The sequence below is a fragment of the Poecilia formosa genome, unplaced genomic scaffold (assembly GCF_000485575.1).
Source record: "Poecilia formosa unplaced genomic scaffold, Poecilia_formosa-5.1.2 Scaffold2, whole genome shotgun sequence".
Lineage (NCBI taxonomy): Eukaryota > Metazoa > Chordata > Actinopteri > Cyprinodontiformes > Poeciliidae > Poecilia > Poecilia formosa.
Window position 1 is genome coordinate 2,743,507 of NW_006799941.1, and position 23,582 is coordinate 2,767,088.

Here is a 23,582-nt window from a genome sequence, read left to right on the forward strand (position 1 = left end):
GTGTGGGACAGAGACCGGAAAGGAAAAGGAAAGCATAGAAAGGTGTAACAGCCAGCAGGTTCAGCAAAGGTCGAAGGCAAAGAGCTAAATTAAAATGTCACAGATAAGACGAAGTTCAAAGAGAAGAATAGCAGTAAGGGAAGCAGCCACTGTAGCTCATCAGTTAATTGCCAATACAAAAAAAGCACAGGAATGCCAACATAAAAGGCTACAGCTCTGCTAAGACAGCATGCAGCCCATTGGTTGCAATATTTTAAATCAACAGCAGAGGGAGATGAAAGAACACACACTCACACGATGTCCAGAAAGTCATTTGGATTTGGTGTGTGGTTGTTTATTAGGGAGGGAGATGTCACTCACAGCTGGTTGAGCATGCGTTTCATCTCGTCAGTGATGTTGAGCGATCCAGGAACCTCCTCCTCAGAAGTGCTTGGCTCAGCGTCCATCTCCGAGTTCTCCTCGTCGGAGATGGTCTTACGTTCCTTTCTCCTGCAGCACGCTGCAGCACCCTACAGAACACGCAAACACACAAACTGGGCTTTAACAGATGAACATTGACATTGTTTAAACTATATTATTAAAATTTTTAAAGAAGACCTTCTTTCTACTTGACTGCAGCCCTCATTTGGCCTAAAACAACGGTTTCAACAATTAACCCATTGAGTTCCTTTCATTTTTTTTTGTCCCACTTCTGTTCAGTAGACACAAAAACGACTCATATATGTACTTTGTTGCATTTTTTTTACAAATAAGATGACTGACCACCATCTCCACTGTACATTATTAATTTTACATTTTTTTAACCCCATTATTGCCAGTTTTAACAATTACCATTTGTTCTGTTTGGAAAAAACACTGAAAATTTAATATTTTCCATCCCTAATTTGTAAACTTTGAATCCGATCAGTTTTTATTTTTTGCAAAAGGTGCGAGAAATTGCAGACAGAAAACTGCTTTTCAGTTCTTTCCATACATTACGAATACTCTAATCATGTTTTTTTTTCTCAATTTTTAAGCATTTTAATGCAATGTTTAGCCAGCTAAGTATGTGTTATCGAAGTCCAAAACAGTCAGCATTGATTCAGATACATTTTTAGCTTTTAAGCAGAATAGATACAATTTATTTGAACATAAATATATGCAAATTGATTGTAGGTCTACAGTGCAGCACATGAAAAAAAATAGAATGGAAGATTTCAACACCAGGAAATGGAAAAAAAAAAAACTAAAATAAAACTGAAATTTTGATGAGCAGAGATTACTTTAGCTTAAAAGGTATAGGGTATTTCAATATTCACCAAACTGACAAACTTTTATGCCATTTATTTTATCCAAAAAACAAAACAAAACACATTCAGACAGTTTTGAGTACATTAGTGAGCATGCACGCCTGCACCTCTCAGAGAGGTCAGTAAGTGCAGAATCAGCTTGAGGTATAAGGATCAGTTGCAACATTATGAGCGACTGGCAGCTCTGGTTTCATTTGAGCTGAATGTTTCCTCTGCAGAAGAATTCTATTTTTTTTCTTTTTGCTGCATTTGCTGTCAGCTTTTCTCACAAAACACAATCACACGGAGACTCGCCTTCTCTGGGAGCGACCTGGCGGGGCTGACGTTGAACATTTTCGACATGTCCTCCGAGTTGCGTTGCTGAGCCACGTCGCACAGCTTGGCTGTGATGTCAATACGCCTGCAGATGTCCATGTCCACCCGCCTGGCTTTCTCCTGGATCTTTGAGTCCAGGTCAGTCATTTCCTGCAAAAGGGTGGAGAGCATTTAGATGACAAGTGCAACATTTTTCTTTATACTTGTTTGACATTTTCTGGATGTATTAGACCTCCACTACATGATGCTGGGTGTGGGGACAGGATGGGAGCATTCCAGCTCTTATTTTTAAAGGGTATTCACACAATTTACGCAGGAAATGTAGCTTCTTCTGAGTGATAGTTGGGCGTTTAAATGTTTGACAGGAAAAATAATTAACATTTAACTATTACATTTACTCTTTTATTTACCAATTCTGCAACTTCGTTGAGGGTTTGTAATAAAGAAATAATGGATTCTTTTGAAAAAGGCACACATCAGCGTGAGTTTGTCGTAGCTGTCAATATTGATTTTTATTTCTGAAATATTGTTTTTGACATTTCGGAAAACTTGTGGTTAACGGATCAACACTGGAAGCTCGTCATCCTATTAATCCAAAAAACTTTCAGTGTTGCACAGTGATAATCGTTTTATTATTAAAAAGAAAAAAACAGCAATGTTTCAATAAATTCATTCTAAAAAGTAGAAAACCATTAGATTTTAGGAGCAGACATCAAGCTGTAAAGGACAAACTCTGTTCTAATGCAGCCAATGTCGAATCACCAAAGTCAAAGTCACATCAACCACATACACACACACACACACACACACACACACAAACACACTGACTAATTTCTAAAACACATTAAATAATCTAGCCCTCCTAGACAATCTTCTGGCACTTACCAGTCTCTGCATTCACACATCAGGGATGAAGTAAAGAACAAAAAATAACATGAAAATTTAACAGCAAGCAGACGGCAATGTAAAGATAAGCAACATCAACAATAGAGATTTTCCAAAAACAACACAGCCTGGCTGTTTATTTGTGACCAAACAGCAGCTGTGAATGCTGTAGTGTGTTTTAACTGTACAATCGCACCAGGGCAGGCACACCTGTTTGGAAACAATACAGACTGGCAGGGGACAGGACGTGCTATAGATCTAAAGCCTCTCTTCAGTTCAACGAATGCTTATCTTAGGGGTTTTATGGCAATTCACATTTTCATGTTTCCAAATAAGGAAGGAAGGAAGGAAGGAAGGGTGTGTGTTACTATTCAAACCAATAAAAATGAGAACACTATTCTGATAATTCCTGGGAAAACAGTTGTAAATGCTACTGTAATCAGTGCTTTGAGTTGAATGGCTACCACAGGTCTTGATGTATGAAAGGGAAGCTTTGTAACACTTAAGGGAAAGACGGTGACATCATCATAGCAGTGAGTAAATACTTACGTCGCTCATCAAGCTCTTGAAAACCACGAGTTCAGCCTTCAGTCTGTCCACCTTCTCGGTCAGCTCATCCTGGATCTCTGACGACTCCTGGGCGCTCTACATGGACGACACCAGAAGGAATTCAATACAAGGGGAAATATATATTTTGAGATATAAGACTTCAAAATAGTTGTAACTCGTGCTAAAATACATCTAGGTTAGCTTGGCCATGATGAAGCTTTAATTTAGTTTAGGAAAAAAGTTAAATCAACTTTAAAAGTAGTTAACTTTATAACCCAGGGATAAAGTGTTACATGGTGATGTTCTCACAAGTTTACTGGCAGATAAACCTCTCTCTTGTCTTTTAAGTAATTATGTGGATACAACTAGCATCTGGTTAATGGAAATTTGGGTCAAACTTTCATGGAGTCTTTCAAAGGAACACAGGATGTACTTTGTTTTTCGCATTCCTGTACATAAGCAGCAAGGTTACGTGCCAAATTAAAGGAATTCTGCAAATGTTCTGCACATGTAATTTAATCCACAGCCTCAAATTTAGCCTTTCTATAATTTCAAATCAAACAGGCATCTGAGTTTTAAGACATTCGTTAAATGAATACAGTTAAATATTGTTTAGCAAATGCCCGGTTATGCTCCTGTTTTTAGTTAGCACACTGATTCCTCTGGCTCTGCTCCCTGAACGAGAAATGGCCGTTTGCGCTGACTTTACTTCAAGCCGATTCCCTCTACGTTTTTACATTGACGTGCTAGTGTGCACTGCAAGGTTAAAACCCTCAGGGGGCTTCGGCAGTCCACCTCTCTACCTGGCGTTTTGCTGATACAGACCATAAGACAAACATGCGTGCAGCCACAGATCGATCGGTGCAGAAGCAGAAAAGGGAGATGATGCCAAAAAGATGAATGACTATTACCAGCTGGGTCGGCTCTTTGTGTTGTGTTACAGCTTTAAGGTGATACACTTTAAGTTCATTCCCTCTACATCTGCTTCCTTTTTCCTGCTCCGAGCGGCAGCATACTGGCAGGCTGCTGGTGGTGTTTAACGCTTCTATCTCCTGTGCATCTCGGCCAGCAGCCTCTTCTGATGGCTTTGTAATGAGGTTACTCTGATCGGACACATGCTGCTGGCTTATCCTGCGCCATGTAGCCTCAGTTTCCCTATTGTGAGGCTGCTTGTTTTCCTATAATCTTATAATGGTGGAAAGATGTCAAATATCTGTTTGTGTGTGTGTGATCACAGAACATATTTCAATGTTTATGCTTCCAAACCTGCTGTAGGGATTCCACAGTGGATTCCAGCTGCTCTCGCTTGGATAGCTCCTCCTCCCATCTGCAACACACAGCACAGAAAACAGAGGTGGGTCACTTTTACTGCCGGATCCAGTCCCCCAGAGGCCCAACGTATGGCTTAATGGTACTTTTGCGGAATAACACTCCCGTCTCTGATTACAAAGCGCCCCTGACAGTGTGGCATCACACCCACTGCCCCCTCTGTTTCCACGCTTTTGTCCTCTTCCTCCTTTGTTGCCTTCGCTGGTTCAATAAAAACTCAAAAGGATGAATGGAAAGCTGGTCTTTCTTCAAACACAACAAACATTGCTCATGAATACTGCTGGGACTCTTGGGTGACTGGAGGGTGGAGTGTTTCTGCTGCAGCCTGAATTCCTTCATGCTAACACGCTCCATTTGTTCATCATCACGTCTGAGGAGTGGGAGATATGCGTCCCGTTTGCGTCTGTTAAATTCCATCAGAGCGACTAAGATTTGTGCAAATTAAATTGACATAGACATGTACTTATTCATTACAGTATAATGGATGATTGCATTATAATTTTACCCAACTGTAACTTACATCTTCAGTTACAGGCTCAGAAATTTTATGAGAAAATACACTTAAAGAAGGAAGATGCTGGTGTCCGTGTGAGATTTAGGCTAAATGGTGATTATAAGGAGATCATCTAGTGGTAAAGTACTTAGGACGTTTTAAGTTAGAAAAGATTTTTGCTTTCCAAAAAAGACTTTGGAGGGTCAAGTCTTTAGTTCATGTTGGGCTCCATAACGAACCCCTACAAAAGTAATCATTCTCGTTTCACCATAAGTAAATTTAGAGGAACATCAGAGTATTAATATTCTGGATTCGAGTGAGGTTTAAAACCTTCTAAGATGATGTTATAGATCTGGGGATTGTTGTGAAATAAAAATCAAATCAAGAGAAGGACCTTTTATTCAGAAAATGTTCAGAAAAGTCAGTTTTATTATACTTTTAAAAGTAGCACACTGCATGCCAATATTTGACCTTGACAAAGGGGTTAAATGTTTTCAAAATAAAGTGCCATAGGTGCCTTGAAACCTTTATGATGTTTTTTCACTTTCTTGTAAAGTTAGATCTTCTGGTCTCGGTGCATTGTGCAACACCATTGCAATATATCAAAGAGCTCATGTGCTTTGTATTCTTAGACTGCAATGAATTTTTACTATACAGAATAGCGTTTTATTGTGCTAAAATAGGCCTTAAATGTTGCACAGTTTAAGGCCTGTGCCATGAAATGAGTCCCTATCACCTCTCAACACAGTTTTCAAGTTTCCCTTGACTTCACTTTGAACACATCACTAATACTGACAGTAAGTAACTTTTATTCTTCTCCCCGAACAGTATCCAAACCTAAGAGTGCATTATCAGCAGTACAAACTGGAAAAAGATTGGATTTTTGAATTTCCAAACGACCTATTGTCTAATTATGGTCACCACCTGATTTCTTGTAAAGACCAAGTCTAAGTGTACATGATGTTGAAGCTAATGTCAATCATGTCTCTTATTTTGTGATTCCAATTTCATATATGGAAACATACAAGTGCAAGATGATGCCAGATTAAATTATATCACCTGTGAAAAAAAGGGCTGAGAGTCTGGCAATGGCGGCCATACTGCAGAAACATGTTATCAAAACACCAACAGCTTTTTAGATGAATAAAATCTGACAGTTGAAAATATCTGGTTATTTCATTTTGTCTTTCTTTAACTTACAAATAAACTGACTGAAATTAAATAATACTTTCACAACAGAGGCCAGTGCGAGGCCGTTATCAGGACTGTTGACTGATAACGGCATGAACTGATCTGCTCCTACAACAGACCCTTGAGGTACACCATTAAAAATAGGAAATGAAATCATCTGGCTTCGTGCACTGTGACAAAGATAATTAAAAGCCAACATATTTGTTGTTTATCATCAAATGTTCACTTAAAATTCGTGGTGTGAGGTGGTTATCATGGCATGTTTGCCATAATGATTTTTTGGTATAATGAAAACATTATGCCAATGTTCTCATTGGTATAATAGGATAGGATTCTTTTGCAGGAAAAACATAAATTTTTCTAACTGAGCTCCTGGCAATCAGTCCACAAGTGGGGAAAACATTCAACCAATGCTAATAATAAAGCACCAGAGCCTCCAATTAGCTGTAAGCTATAGTTAAATATGGAGTTCTGGTTTTCCCCTCTTGCTTTCCCTCTTGTCATATTGCTCCTCTTGACCACAGCAGCTGTACTTAAACAAAATTAGCAGCCAATTTCATTGTCTTGCTGTGTGCATTGCACACAAACCCCAGAGGGCTTAGCCTTCTGTATGGGGCATGGCCCCAATACACACTCATCTTGTGTGATATGAGACAGAAACAAAGCTGAGTCAAAAAGGCTTCCCGACAGAGTGCAGAGTTCAGAATGAAGGAAAAACTCATTATAGCGTGTGAAGTGAAAACACCGTATCAGAGCGCCATGTGAGGATGAGTCATTCTACGCCATATTGAGGGGGATTAGAATAAAAATTGAGTTTCTGAGTGTGAGAGTTTAAAAAGACAAGGTGAGGCAGTGTACATGGCACAACTTATATGTTTACTACATGAGAGAGAGAGATTACATAACATTACTTACCCACAGCCTTTGCCATGGAGAAGCAAAAATATAGCCTGAAGGTGGAACATGTGTCACTAGAAATCCACTTTCCCAACAAAGCTCAGCTTTGTTTTCATTCAGAAGCCACTGAATGTGCTCTGCCTAATTAGAAAGAAGTACTCCTTAGCAGGCTGAGCCAGATCGCTCCAGATTGAAAGCCCTGTTCTAAACAAAATGCTGGCAGTGGTGCACTCGGTCAGTCTGCCGCAGACCTCCGGCTGAGGTCACCGGAGTTCACAGCTGCACCACAATCTCCACAGACGCATGCTTGTCACAGCATTTTCATCACTTGTGTTGTCACTTCCTTTGGCCTCTGCCACGGCCTTTTCAGTACTCACCCCAACTGGAGGTGATAACGGTACAATGCAATTAAACGCCCATCAGGAGGGAAACTTAATATGTGCGTCAAAGCTATTTATATTAACTGTCAAATGTATTAGAGTCTGCTTTGTTATTAAAGTGGCAGCTTTTTCCATGTTATTTAGAGTGGACAGTTAATAAAGCCCTAAAGGACAACCGCCAGGCATGTCTAAGCATTAAAATAAAACGGTTTTCTCTGTGAGACATCTTCCTGTACCTTTGCCGTGACTGAGTCAAAACGCAAACACCAGGAGTCTCCTTACAAGGACAAAAACAGTGGGAGGGTTGGAGTCTGTGTCAGCTCAAAGACGTTTGTTTACTGCCAAACAAATTCTTTCAGATGTCTCCCAAAAGTAAATCAAAATCTAACGTGCAATGTTGTGAAAAAGTATTTCATTCACTTGTATATTTCTACTGTTTTCACTTATTTGTTTCTTTTCAATGTTTCTCTGTTAAACTTTAATTTCAAAGAAATATAACCCGAGTAAATGCAAAGTGCTGCTTTCAAATTATGACTTAAGTTCTTAAGAGGAAAAATCTTTCCAAACCCACATGGCCTAATATGAAAGCAAGTAATTGTGCCATAAATAGAGTTTAGATCTGGCCTAAAAAATCCAACCCGGTTCACTCCAAGCCAATAGACATTATGTCAGAGCCCAATCTGACTTACTAATTAACTCTAATTAGAGGCCCGAGCCCAAAGTTAACTCGTTTAAAATGCTTCCAGACTTCTGATTTTGAACTCTGCTAGCTTGGTCGTGTAACTTCTTTCCATTTTAAGCTTTTGTTTGACATCTTCCAGCTCTATTTTGTTGCTTGTTGTCTCTGCAGGTGAGTCAAGCGCAAATCTTCTGAAATGTGTGATTGATAGGAGCGGAATAAGGCAGGGCACCACGTGCATTAGTTGTACTGCACTTGTCGCAGTCTAATTAACTTCTCTGACTGACTTTCTTTCTTCAACGGGGTACACTGCCTACTGCTCTTTATATTGTGCATTCTCGTTTAGTTTTCTCTGTGTTGTATATATTATAGGCTTAATAAAAACCCATCACAGAAGATCAACCCAACCATCAAGCATATGATTTTAACCCGACTGGCCAAAATTTTGGGTTGGGTTGTGGTCAGGCTCACTGTATATCTAAGCTCTACCCTTAAACCCAATAACATTTTGTGTCACCTTCAGCAGAATTGTTTTGGGTAAGTGGCAGTAGGTTTTTATTTTCCATTCCTGTTAAATAATTTTGGCTCACTCTTCTTTGCAGAATTATTTTTGATTTAGTCACATTAGAGGGTTTTTAAGCATGAATTGCCTATTTACGATCACGCCACAGCATCTCAGATGAATTTAGGTCTGGAGTTTGACTAGGTCGACCCAAAATCTTCATTTTGTCTTATGTTTTTTCTTTAAATCATTCATAGGTGGACTTTTGTGCACAGAAATGCACAAAACAAAAAGTATCTACAAACATGCAACACTTCTACATCCACGCTGAGGGAATAGTCTGAACACAGTCAATCCTGCTGAGCAAAGCCCAGTTTACTCAGATTGAAACTGAATTGTTTTGTCTTCTTAAAGCTGCAGTATGTAACTTTCTTTTTCTTTTTCTTTCTTTTTTTTCATATTTATCGGTACTGTCACCGTGTTGTGATGGCATTGTGTGAGACAATACCATCACAACACGGTGCATCAAGTGCCTTTCTAACAGGGAAAGGCACTTGAGGTCAAGGTCATTTTCAATCATTTCTCCAACATGGTTGTCAAGATCGTGAAGCAGCAAGCCAGCCCCAGATCATCACAAAATGCTGCTCTTCTGACATGCTGTTATTTCTTGCCAGATGTAACAGAATGAACACCTACTAAAACGTGTCATTTTTGTGTCTAAAAATGTTTTAATTAAATTGAAAAATTAAATCACAAGTTGAACATTTATTTCTGTATTTACTGTGGTTATATTGTTCGGACTTAACCATTTCAGTGTGATAAAAAGCAAAAACAGAAGATATCTGCAAGGTGACTAATGCTTCCTCACAGCACCATAACTGTGGTCTCACAGAAAGGCCTGGAGCTGCAGAAGCCCGTGAAGTAATTTTGTTTCATTTTTCGCATCAGCTAGATAAAAAAATAAATAAGTAAATAACAAAGACTGTTAAATATTTGGGAGTCATTGCACATGTTTTCAAGTATCTAATCTAATTCTCCATCTGGAATATTATACTTGTATGTAATTACAAGCCTGTTGCAACACAGCAAGGGAAAGTCCTTGAGACCCAACAGATAATTTCTCATATTTTTTTTTATCTGTTTAACAATAATGTTCCTCCCACTCCTTCCACTTTGGAGTGTGTCTGGGAGTTATGTTTGCACGTGAGCTGCCTGAGTTTTCCTATCGCTGCGCTGGAGGACCCACTTCAGCTCCAACACATCCTGTTAACATCCAAATTTGATAATCTTCTCCAGCTTGATTCTTTTTGGTCACCCTGTTGACCCTTTGTGGCACGCAAGCTGATTTAATGATAACCTGTTATCCTTTTTCTTTCTGATGAAGCCAACAAACTAATAATTTTGAAGATCAAACATTTGTGAGTTGCTGGAATTCCAAAGGGTGGATAGTTATCTTATGCAACACACAGTAAATACCTAAAAGGCCCTGAGGAAAACACTGAGGTGTGGCTTTGTGTAATACTCCAAGGCCTATGTGGCTCATTGCGAATCAAATCTGCAGCCAGACAACACCCTGTTTAAATTATATGATGCTGTGGAAAGTGTGAGTCTATGAATCAGATGTCAAATTAAAGGTTGACACAAGGATCCTTTGTGTTAAGACAAGACTAAACCACTGCTGGCCCTCAGGCAATTATTTTAGCCCTGTTTAATTTAAAGTTTATTGTTTCAATTCTCGACTATTGGACATTTATGTTTACATTCGACACACTAAATTTGTAAAGGTAAAATAAGTAATTCTTGACCAAATATATCCATATGTGTGTTCATTTTGATGAGTAGGGTTTTCTTCCATAAATATTGAGTTTTTATGGTGTTCTTTCAACAACAACTTTCATGCCAATCACTAGATTTGTGAAAAATAGCTATGAGCTATGAATCTCTGGAGGCAAAAGATCAATCACTCCAATTTATTTATTTATTGTGAAACATATTTGTATGAAAAATTAAAGCCATGAATCCTTTCCCATTCAGTTTCACATAAAATCATACTGTACCTTCTTTTATAGCATATAATCACAATATGCTTTACTTCTCATATATTTATGTTGAAAATTGGTCTACAACTAATGTAAAACCAGAAATAAACATATTTTCTCTACCGCTTTAGACAACTAAAAATACATTTAGATTTTATTAGGACTATGGCAATCACTTCATCAGATTGCAAGCATTCGTGGAACAGGAAATTAAAAATGGGTGTGGCTGCATGCTGGACAAATACTTTACAAAGTTTATGTGGCCTGTATGAAATGATGTCATAGACAGCTTTGATAAATGCACAGAAAACATGTGATTTCTCTCAGGAAACTCCATAGGCGTGTCTGTAACGTCTTCTCGCTGACAGCAGCGGTTCAGTGACTTTAGCTTTCTATGTGGAGCTTTCAGGAAACGTACATCCGCTGCACAGAGACGTAAAATAGTGAACAAATTATTCTTCCCCTGAGCAGACCCACAGTAGGTCATCGATTGACTGTCAGGATCCTGTAATCTATAGCCTTCCCCCTGACTCCTCAGAGACACATGTGTAGCACGCTAATGAAGCAGTCATGTGAAATGGATCAGACGAGTATGTGAAGCAGCTCAGGAGCCTACCGTCTGGCTGCTCAGGGGCCTCTGCCAAGGAGACAAAATATCAAGGTCAAATCTCATTTCATTTCTCTGCTCTGCCTCCCTGAATGATACTGATAAATACTCCCAACTCGACCACACGCCATAATCCTTTGTCGCCACGTCTTCCGCCCATTGAAGGCAGCATTTGATATTCAAGCTGATGAATTCCTGACTCACTCAGTCACCTAAACGGTGCACAGAGGATGATAATTCACTGCTGGATGATTCTTCTGCTCTATGCCCTGCGAGGACAGACAGTTTTAAATATAACCCCCATAAAGCAGAAATGATACAGACATAATAACAGCAGGAGTTTTGGTGTTGCTATGTGACAGCAACATGTTGCCTCTAAGATGTCTGGCAGCTGTCACTGTTCGGCTGAAGGCTACAATTTGTAAAAAAATAAAAAATAAAAAAATAAAAAAGACAGCCTGGTTTCCCCTTGTGATATATCACAGGTCATATTTCAATACATACACTGACTGATTATGAAAGGTTGAATGAGGTGAATTTAGATCCACGATGGAAAAAGTTTATGAGAACCTTTGTTCCCACCAACGGAAAAATCCAACCTCTATTCTTCAAGCCTTCCTCTGAGTTCATCGGGACTTTTTAAATAAAATTTATGGCCCCATTACTTGTACGGTACAGCAGTTAGACAAGTGACAGATAAAAGATTTCTCCTTTTTAATTGATGTCGGGTTTTGCAACTGATCTTCCAATGAGTCACACTTTTGCTTTCTCTGATGCTTCGGTATAACATGTACGTACATGCCAGGTCAAAGTAAAACACACAACTCTTAATGTTCTTGATGGTTATATCATCCGACCATCAAAAGGTTGGATGATATAATATATTTCTTATGTAATACACCATAATATGGAAAATTAGTATATTATTGTTTAGTGGAAGGGAAGAAAGTTTTTTTTTTTTTTTTTTTTTTTTTTTTNGTCTGTGTTGTGTACTTGAAGTCAGCCCATTATTTAGTCTTATGCTCATAAAAACATTGTGGCAACTAACTGCTTAAACGGAGCCAAGTATAGAGAAATCCTCAGTGCAAAAGACTTGATATTAGAGAAGAGCTTCACCTTCCACCAGGACCACCACCCTGAACATACAGTCAGTGCTATAGCAACGGTAAAGCTCAATAGATTTAGATCAATGCATGTACATGTGTTAGAATAGCCTAGTCAAAGCCCATATCCAATTGTATCTAAGCTTGAGTGGGCAGAAATGTTAGTATCAAGATGTGCAGAGTTGACAGAGAGACACCCCCAGGGATCGACTTGCATCTATTTGCAGAGAGAGGTGCTTTTACTACTCAGGTTGTATGCTACAAAGGCATGGCACATTTCTAGGAAATGAGAAAGCCATGTTTCCTTTTCTTTTCACATTACAGCTACGCACATATTTGGGTTGGTCTGTCTCTTGAAATGACAATAAAAGACATTAAAGTGTGAAAAGGTTGTTTTATACTTTTTTGTTCTTTAATTTGTCTTTTACTCTTACTGTTTATTCAATGTCACATGCTGTTTTTATTTTGTTTTTTTAATTACGTAAAGCACCTTGAAATGCCTTGCTGCTGAAATGTGCTACAAATAAAATTTGATTGATTTGATTGACTAAATTTTATATGCTTATTGGGTCCAGTCTTGTGACCCATGATACGTGGTGAAAGGAAGAATTGGATTCAGCCTTCTAATGAAAATGAAAACAAATTATTTTTCAATTTATTGTTAGATATAAAACAAATATATTTCACCTCAAATATGAATACATAACTCAAAATAAATAGCTGAGTTGGATTACGGCTGTATCTAGACAATTGCCTGTGTGATAAAAAAATGTTTTACGATTATGTAACATTTTCAATAGGGTAATAAAACTAACCTGAGATTACTGTGGACAGTATCTCCCAGTCATTTTGCATTAAGTAATTTACTGCTGCAGATATATTTACAAATGTGGCATTCAGGTATGTCCTAAAACATACTTACAGACGTGTTCGCAGGCGCATGGTTTAACACATAAAGCTTCCATAAGCTTTGTTTGTGTCAGAGGATCTCAAGTCATCACATACCCTAAGCTGCTTTAAATCCTGACTCTATGAAAAGACTTCTCATGAATTTCCAGATAATAAGAGCTAAATATACAGGTTCAGGCAAAACACCAGCACAGAGTGCATCACAACAAGCCACAGTTCATTTAGACTGGATGCAAATAAGGCTTCTGGCGTTCTTTGGAAAGCTGCAAAACCATGAAGAAGCATTTAATAATCAGATGGTTTGGTTGAACACCAGCAGATTCTGACTTCGCACGAACGGCCTGAGAGTGTTGCAACACGTTTAACTCCTATAGGTCTTGAAACATTATCAAACTGATTTTTGCTTAAAAACAAAGGTGTGCTGATGGGTGTGTGAACGAGTTGTTATTGTTTTCACCGCAAGGATGAATTATTGCTCAGCTCGCACAGCCACGCCAATCCAGCTTTATTTTTTCTGGCCTGGGGGTTGATTAGCTAGAATCTCCTTCAAAGAAGCGACAAACATTTAAGCGCTTCCAAGTAATTACAAGCAGTTTAAACTATTAGATTCGACCTGGGAGTGGTGTCAGAAATTCAGATAATTACATTTGACTGTTAGTGAAGGCAGTTATTCCTCCAACTGCAAGGACATGCCAGAGTCAAAACACCCTAACCTAATTGTTTTTTTAGTTATGATAGCTTGCAGTTACATGTTTTGTGGGAATACCTGACAGAGTTTCTGTCAACAGGAGTTGCATAATGAAATCAGAAAGTAAGACTTAACAGGATCAGTTTTTAATGCAACTTGTTCATTCTAGGCTGCTGTTTTTCTCCCATATGTCTGTTTAGCTGCTTGGACGTGGGGGACAGATTTTTTTCTTTTCTCCATCCAACACATCCCACCACTGCACTATTGAGTTGTGATGTCCACACTTTTGTAATTTATCCCAACCCGTGTTACAGAACAAGCATAATAGCTTTCGGTTTCTGGCTGACGTGAGTCACACAATCCAGCTAACTTGGTGTCCTAAAAATCCCACCAAGTGGAACTTTGATGTTCAGGTTTCTGTGATTGGAAAAGGAGCACAGACAACAAGCTGCAAGCCTGGGCCACATCTGGGAGTGACACTTCACTATAATATAAAGGAGGATAAAAGGATGTTCGCTGCTGGCACGGATCCTCTCTGGTCAGGGTGTGTGCAGTGAAGCTATCTGACACATAATAGAGCCAATAGATATAACTACCACAATAAGTACTTTCAGGTGACTTTCATGTACACACACCTGTATCTTCATGTCTTAATAGAGCAAGTGCAACTGAATGGAAGGTCACTAAGGGTCAAATCCAGAGATGAGACGGTTTCATTCAGGGAATACAGAATAAAATGTTACGCATCTCAAGGCATGAATAGCAGCTTTTTTGGAGAACTTTTATCAATGAGTTCTTGTTTAATTGTCTGGTTTGCTAATTGTCTTTATGTTCAAAGACTGTGAACTGAATACATTCATATTTATTAATTATTTAAATACTGAAATCCTTATAACCTTTAGAGTGGCACCAATGAAGCATCTGATGAGTCAGTCAACTCTCCCTTAACCCCCCCCCCCCGATTGGTGACAGGTTGGTCAAATAGTAAAAAGAAGACTGATATATATATTTTTTACTACTTAAAAATTGATTAAAACTAGCATTCACTGGTATTGACTATGAACACATGAGTCAGCGTCTACTTGAATCCCCTCTTATAAGTTGGACATAAAATCAGATACAGCTTTAAGCATAAATAATTTCTTCTAATTTACATATTGCTAGATTTAAAACTGCTTTCTCTATCCAATAATCTGCAGTATTTTTTTTCTTGTAATTTGAAAATCATAATTGGTCAGACCTCATACTGAAAATTGTTAGAAAATATAATTTGTATTTTTTAGGTACATTTAATGAAAGGAGACAATAAATGCAGCTTAGATATATTGTAGTTTTCTAAAAACATATATATATATTTTTAAACATCACGAGTGCCAAGGTTAGAGGCAAAAAAAAAAAAAACATAACACTCATTTGTAATAAATACTTTATTTTGTTTGTTGATCACTGTTTTTAGAAGCTTTTATTTAGTAATCCATGATATTAAAACTTGCATATTCTTCCCATATCTCTAAAATAGGAGAGAGAACAGAACGCGGCATTCAAGGCAGGCAGTTGGACATTGATTTTCATGAACCAGAAAATGGCTAACAAGAAAAACTGTTGCTCTCCTAAACCTGCCCATATTTACAGTTCAATCAATATTTCTGAAACAGTGTGAAGGAAATATTTGCCACAGACAGTTTATGAATTAAATCTGTTGCAACCTCAAAATTGGTAAATAGCTTCAAGGAAAGACTCACCCAGTTGGTTGCATTTTAAGTCGAGTCAGATTTAACACCACTGTCAAGTCTCTCACATGCCACCTTCCCACCAGCACAAGTGCAACATTATATATGACCCTTGTAATGTGCATGTGATGGTGTGTTCAGTCCATGAGCCCGAGGTGCCTGGAAAACAGGCTTCTCCTCTGCTATAACAAGACTTTGAAAAACAGAGGCTATTGAGTGTGCATGCTGGATCAGCACACACAGGTCCTGAGAATGGGGGCAAGAGCTTCAAAGAGAGGATATACCTTTATTTAACAAAAGGTATTTGTTAAATTAGCAAATGTCTGCAATTAGAAAGACGCTAATGGGTTTTACTAACTTTCCTTACAAAGGCTGCAAGACTCACAATAAAAACCTCTTGTAGTATTTTTTCACTTCATAAGACAAGTGCCTTTCTGGACTTTTAAATATGGCAGCCAGCCATTGCTCTCAGTTGTATCAATACCCATGAATAATCAACCGCAGGTGCATAGTAGCAACTCCAAACATGGCAGGCAGAGTGAACTGAGAGGAAAACGGGAACAGAGGAGAAAATCCCAACAGATTGCATTTCCTTTCATTTGTTTTTCCCCAGAGATGTTAAAGTTGCTAACTTTTTCTAGGTTGCGCTCCTTCTGTAAAGTAACAGAACCATCCCTTGATGCCTCAAAAACACATCTTTATATAATTTTTTAGTCTTCTTTAAACTATCGGTGGCTCCCCCGACCACTACGGATGGATTTAACTAATAAAATGTTGTTTGTAAATTTAAATAGTTTCCATGTTTTCCCCAGCTCTGACCAGCTTCCTTGTCCCTGCTGAGCAACCCCACCGCCCACAGCGTGATACTGCCACCACCATGTTAAACACTGGGGTTGGTTAATTCAGGGTTATGTGGATTGTTAGCTTGTTGTTGCCTCAGTAGCATTTTGAGAAATCAATAGCAAGAAAATCAGGGATGAAGTGATAGACAAGATACAAAAACTAAGACTATCACAACTAATACAATCAAAACACTCATCAGAAGAAGTATTTATACTACTCAATGCACTATTTGTAGTTAATAATACAGCATTGTTAAATTGTTTGAAGTGGAAAAGAGGATTAGGTGTGTTTGTAATGAAGAAATGTGTGCTTAGATCTCCTTCCTAATCTACAGAATAAGCTCAAATTACCTCAAGGTTCCCTGTGGATTATGATTAATATGGGACTCATAAAGTGGGAGGGGGAACTCATGTTTGCGGTAATAAAGAAAAGATCACATACTGCAGCCGTGGTTAATTTTTTTTATGGTACAGGTATAAGAACAGGTTTACATGTTTAATAGATCCACCGAGAACTGTAAATATGTGTGAATATGATGATAGCATCAAAACGAACTCTGAATCCGTGTGATGAACAAACCCTTTCTGTATAAACACAGCAGCTACAGGAGCAAAGCAGCACAAAACAACAAAACAAAACACACGGTCTCATCTGGAGCTCTCTGTCCCAGAGAACTGAGCTCCGATTCTTTCCGTCCCGCCATATTTCAGCAGCGGGAAGACGTACGCTTCAAGAGGCCCCATGTTGAATGCTGCAGCTGCATGCCAGGGCGCCATGCAGGCCTGGATGGATGTCGGTGCCTCGGTGCTAGGTGACGGCTTAGAGAAAATCCCTGTCCTGAATAGACGGCCTGGCTTATAAGAAGGGCAGCAAGGAAAAAGAAAGGCTGAACTGCATGTTTCTCTTCATCAGGGACATAATATTTCTTGTCCAAAAATCTTGAGAACTGTTCACCTAAATTTATGTACACTTCTGTCCTTCTATTTAGAGAAACCTAAATGTTGTTGTGAAAGAAGAAACTCTGCTGATAAAGACATGAACCAGGATCAAAACCCGTAAAAACTGGCTTCGCTGAAATCTTATTGCATTGATCCAAAACACACACACACACACACACACACACCCCCACACACACACACACACACACACACACACACACACTAAATTCAGCTGTATGTGAATTATTCATGCAGGAAGCAAAGGCCTGCAGACAGTTCTGGTTTGCTTTGTGTCCTGTAAGCTGCAGGCGGCGATCCAGCAGCACAACAGATTTTACAAACTTAAAAGCAGCAGAAGTCGGAACCCTTGCAGGTTTCTGTAATGTATAAAATATGACCATGGTGACATTATTAAATTTAATCTTTTTCTACATTGCAACGTGACAAATGTCACATGCAATATAACCGAAAAAGATCTGTTTGTAGGGGGGGAAAAGCGCAATAACCTGGTTGCATAGATTTTCACACCCTTAAACTTTATTTAAGAAGCTTTTCATTCTATTTGAGCATTCATTATTATTTTGGTAGGAGTCTGTCACATTATGATTTGCTAGTACCTGCTCTCTTCAGGTGAGCTCAGAGTTTTAACTTCCATTTCAAACATTTTATTTTCCTAACATGAAATCCCTCTTTTGTCGATTTGGATGGATGCTTGAATCTGCTATAGAACTGAAAAATGAAATTAATCTCCAGGTTTGTAGAAGAACTGTCAAAACGGTCTAGCGTTAAAAAAAAGTAACCCCAGATCATGATGCTGCCGCCACCATGTTTCACTGTGGGACGTTTGTTCTTTCAGTAATGCTCCTTTAGAATTATCGCCTTAAGATGTGAGTTTGGTTTCATCTGACCATAACACACTCTCCCACAAGGTTCTAGCGCAGGGAGGGTGTCACTCAGGAGATTTTATTCAGGACCGGATTTTTTCTTCAGAAGAAAAGCCTTCTGCTTCAAAACCTTACTACTTATCCCGGACTTATGGCGAACACAGGGAACTGTTGTCACATGCAGAACACACCCAGCCTCTGTTATAAAGTACGGCAGCTCCTTTAGTTTTCCTGTTGGTTTCTTGGCAGCCTCCCTGAACAGTTTCTACCTTGTCTTTTCAAAAACTGTACAAAAATTTCCAGTTTTTGTAACGTCCATGTTGTCCCACATTTCCACTGTGCAAAGGAATATAAATCCTCATATGAACTTGTCTGTATTGCTCTCCTGACTGACACTTTATGGTGACTCTTAGTACCGTCTCGATGGGGTCAGCAAAAGGATGCAGCTGAATTTTACTTACAGTTACTTATATTGAATTTAGCTGGCAGACAGAGTTAGTTTAAGGATTTGACACTTATGTGTACACTGTTGAAAGGATTTATCATGGTATCATTTTCATACCATTATGAAAATCTAACAGGGGTGTACAGACTTTGAGAGCCACTTTATGTGTGTGTCTATCAGTAAACCTGATAGGTGCGTCCCACGCCTCTGTTCATCCGAAATTTATGCAAAAATGTACCACAAACTGTACACCATGCAGGGTGTATTCTTAGAACTGACCTAAGCTACCACTATCTACATCCATTCGGGCCTTTATTACATGCAAACTCGCCCTCTTTTTGTCTATATCTGTCTTCCAGTTCAGTGATCTACATAAAACGGTCCGAAACTCCTCTGTGCAAAAAATAAAACATGCAAACTCTAAACAAATCTGCGAATGAAGACAACTGTCCGCAAGAGCTTTTATCTGTTCCCCGTCTGCAGAGTGCTATCAGCTGTCAGACATGTTCATCAGTGCCAGCCGAAGTTTTGAAAGCCTTTTAAACACAATGCAGGCAATTACTTCCAAGCCCCACCAACCCAAGTGGTAAAGTTCATGTCGATGCCAGACCGTAGAATAAGGCAATAGATGAAGATGAAAAGTCCCAAGAAAGTGACCTTATTTATCCTCCTTTTTGCAGTCGTTTGTCAATGACAGAGTCGGTAAACCAAGTGTCCAGACACTGTGGCACTAAGGAGGCATGCAAAGTACCTGATGTTACATGGTGTTACATCTCATATAAGCAAAACATTACTGCACATACAAGCTGCTGTAAAAGTATGAATCCTTGTCTTGCCCATCATCTAAATGCTAACTAACTTTCAAAGAGTTTGGAAAGATAAAATAGCCCAAAAGCAAGATAAAATCCTCCAGTAAAATACTTCCGCCTCAACTCTCCTCTTTGTGGAGGGAAGGGAATAAAAGAAACACTGTTCTGAGGTTAAAAAGCGGATGGATTAGTTAAGGATGTGGGCAAACCTCTTAACGAAAGATTAAAGAGCTTTCTTTTATCCAGAAATACATCCTGTACACCTGGAGCAACAATAATCCCTTGGATCTGAAAACAGATTTGGCATATTTACTCCTATTAGCGGCAGCTAATTTTAAGAAACAAAAAGCAAACACTATGCAGTAACACACATTTCTTCTACATATTATATGCCCACCCTCAAAACTGCAAGTAATAAAATCCTTTTGGTTGTGTGAAATGCATTCTGCAAAAAGACTGAAGTGAAATTCTCCAAGGGTTCTCTAGTCTGTCCAAGCTGTATTGTAAGCTAGAAATAAAATTAAAGGCAGCAAAGGTGAAGACTCAGCACAGTTGATGGACTTTAAAATCAGATGCAAATAGACTGACAGATAATACACACCACTTATCAGAGTGAACGTGCCCATAAGCAGCTTTGTGGTTGTTCACATTAAACTGTTTCACTTTAATGTCACTCAAAGAACAGCTTAGCTTGTAATTTAACACATGGAGTAAAAGCTTGTCTTTGTCCCCATGACATTTGCAGATCTAGCAGTTTTCTGTTTTTTTTGTTTGTTTTTTTTATATATATATATATCCATGGTCAGTATAATCCAGGCAACTATTTTTCAAATAAAAAAAGCCTTTTAAACGTCTTAATTCTCTCCACGGGTTACATAACCGAGTTATGAATTAAGGCATGACTGCAGCTGGCCATCAACCTTTTTGTGTGCGTCCGAACTTGTAATACTTTGATAAATCAACAGCGCTGCACCGGAGCACAGAGTTGGATGGGTTGGAGACCCTCTGGGAGCGAGGATGCCTTACAAAGCAGTCTGCATGTGGCACAGGGAGAATCAGAGGGCTAGGTGGGCTGATGGAGGGTGGAGTGAAGGAGTGACTGAACACAAAGAGCGCAGAACAGAGAGAGCACAGCAAGACAAAGCTGAGGGACTGAATCCTGAAACGTGACTGTAGTAAAGAGGATTTAGTCTGGGAGAGAGAAACAAAACAACCGGGCAGTGAGCACAGTGATGCAATTACTGAGCTTAGCGCAGGGAGGGGATTGATTACAATGTTTATCACTCCAGAAAAAGAACCAAAGAATGTGTGTTGTTTCTCACTTTTCCACATGAAAAAGAATTCAAGAATACTTTGTCATAAAAATTGATTCAAATAAAACTAATCCTCTGGAAAAGATATTTTACCTCATAATGTTGAGGGAATTTAAATTTAGATGCTTAAATGTAAAGCAGGGAAGCATCGTATCTGATAAATAAAACCCTGATTAGTTCAATTAGAAAGCTTTAATAATCTGTCAAGTCAAAAGCTTCTATTTCTGACTGACGGGAGGCAAATTTAGGATTTCAGGCAGGATGTTTTCTATTTGGATGCTTTCCCAGCTACTGTGGGTCATCTCCTCAAGCCGAAATGCACAAAAAAGGATATGCTAGTGTTACAGGGGAGGAGTGGGGGGGATATTCGGTTTCCCAGCAGAGTAGGAGAGCACACATGCTCAGGGCGACTGAGTCAGTGGCTGTCAGGGAAGTCAGTGGTCGTCAGAGTCGACCTCACCAAGCAGACAGGGGCTTGTAAAAATGCCTCTCTGCTTGAGTCATGATGCTGAACAGAAGCCGGAGCTTCTTGGCAACGGCTTCCTCTAGCAGTCTGCCTGCCGGTGGAGACGTCGGCCAGGACGGGGAGGCTGTGGTGAGTCTTCAAGGAAACAACAGTTCATATGACTCCCCAACTGAGCCATGCAAAGGAATTTCCTCCGGCTTTCACATCCTTTATATGGAGCAGCTCAAACGTAATTATGTCTGCCATCTCTTCACTGCAATTACAGAGGAGCTTTGTCCACGTATGTCCAACCAGACGTCAACTCAGAAAACACTTCTGTCAACTGGTGTCCTTTTCTTTTCCTTTTTATTGTTTTTTAATGCTTTCAAGAAGCTGGATTCTAGTTATTAGAAGTTTTCAGACTAGTAGAAAACTTTAATGTATTTTTAAAAACATGTTTTTTTCAGCCAGTTCTTGTATCTGTCCAGGACTCACGTGGAAAAGGGTGGAAAGATAAAAGAATGAGGCTCATGGAGACAAATGCTACATCAGGCCCAACTAAGCCATAAAACATTAGTGGAAGACATAACAGGCCACAAAGTACAATAAGCAATATGTTGACCAATTAGCAACAAAGCCTAACTTAATGAGTAATAACTTCTGAGATCACCAAGTTCACAGAGGAATCTCTGCTAACATGAGTCACCTGAATGTCTTCATCACCAGACCATAGAAAGATCTCTACAAATCATGTCAAACCATATAATCTGCAGCAGATGAGCAGCTCCTGAAAGTCAAGCTGGATTGTTATGGACCAGTAACTGTGTCAAAGCACACCAACGCTCTTAAATAGCTAAAATTGTCCATTGTGCCATTCCTACTTCTAACTTGGAAGCCAAAAAGTGCTGGAGTGTCTGTTTTCTCTGTGTGTATGAACCAAAGAGCAGCACAGTGTTGTGCCCACCCACGCAGTTGCAAGTCTTTATCGGTCAGAAGACAGAATCGAGGCTCCTACACTTTTCCCTCACCTACAATAAAAATAAATTCAGCCATTTGGAAACAATTTTGGTCAGGAAAAACATTGGGTAGAAAATAAAGGACTGCCACCCGTCATTCTTTTGAAGGTAATGTTGTTTTAAAACTTCAGTTGGCAAGCTACAAGCTACAAGCTACAAGCCACAAGCTACAAGCTACAAGCCACAAGCTACAAGCTACAAGTCACAAGCTACAAGCAACATGCATGTTAAGAAGACGACTGCAGGCTGGCTCAAGCAGATTAATTAACCTGCCAGTATCAGCCTATAACACTCAGTGAGCAGAACAACAAAAGGTGCAACGTTTCACACAACAAATGCTTCAACTCTTACCTTTAGCATTTATCTGTTCTGTCTATGTACATTTATAGATGACATTATCATGAGTCAGTTAATACATTATTTGAGAAGCAGTCAAAAATAAATATTCTGTTTTGAATAAAGCACATTTTACATTTTTAAATGTTAAAAATATTTTAGTTGCACTCCTCATCCTCTTCAGGACGAGCTGACAACCATAAGCTGCAAATAAATCTCTGGAAATCACCTTGCTCTGTCGTTCATGCTCTCTTAACACTGCTTCTTTTCACAGATTCAACTAAAAAAACAAGAACAAATGGTGTCATTGTGAAAGGCTATTATATTTTTCAGGAAGCTATTTAAATTTGTAAATTTTCTAAGTCCTCCTTTATGTGTAAACACAACTCTGGTTCATGCATTGTGCTTTTAGGACCAATTTGTTTCTGAATGATTAATAGCTTAAAGCCAAACGGCTTAGCAAACAGCAAAACATCCCCTTGAAAATGCTCAAGCATTAGAATGAAATAAGTTATGAACGAAAAACCTGGATTGTCTGGATTTAAGCTTAAGATTGACTTATTCAGATGAACAGACTGACAGGCAATGTCTTAAAGCAACTTTGAGCCAAACCTTTCCTACACGGCTTAGCAACACAGCCAGGTGTTGTGGGATCCAGACTGGGTCAAGAGGCCACAAAGCAGCCTGCTCTGACCTAGAGTAGATTGAGGTTGCTGCCGCTGCTGGTTGGTGTTTGGCTTAGTTCAGAAAGCCAGAGTCACCCTGAGTCAGAGCAGTCATTCAGGGCCAAATGAGGACCATGAGAAAAGTGCAGGAGAGTGCAATTGTGAGCCAGATTTGGGCCAGTGTGTCGCTCTGAAGTCCATTCAAATAGGAACAATGTTTTAATAGGTTTTAATCTAAGAAAAAAAAATCTGGGGTAAAATGAAGAAGCTATAAGTCTGACTCTGACAACCACATAAATAACA

General features: G+C 39.1%; 1 protein-coding gene across 3 annotated transcripts in view; it reads right to left on the reverse strand.

Moving 5' to 3' along the window:
- The window catches only part of iffo2b (intermediate filament family orphan 2b), a 28,364-nt gene that overhangs the window by 4,131 nt on the left and 651 nt on the right, over positions 1–23,582 (reverse strand). For all 3 annotated transcript variants that reach the window (XR_001661833.1, XM_007549525.2, XM_016670472.1), the window contains exons 2-5: positions 4,305–4,365; positions 3,039–3,134; positions 1,584–1,754; positions 361–509 (exon numbers count right to left, since the gene is read on the reverse strand). Coding sequence is in view for 2 of the 3 variants with exons in the window: in XM_007549525.2 (XP_007549587.1) it covers positions 361–509; positions 1,584–1,754; positions 3,039–3,134; positions 4,305–4,365 (477 nt within the window). In the remaining variant the exon portion in view is untranslated. The remainder of the gene's footprint in view (positions 1–360; positions 510–1,583; positions 1,755–3,038; positions 3,135–4,304; positions 4,366–23,582) is intronic.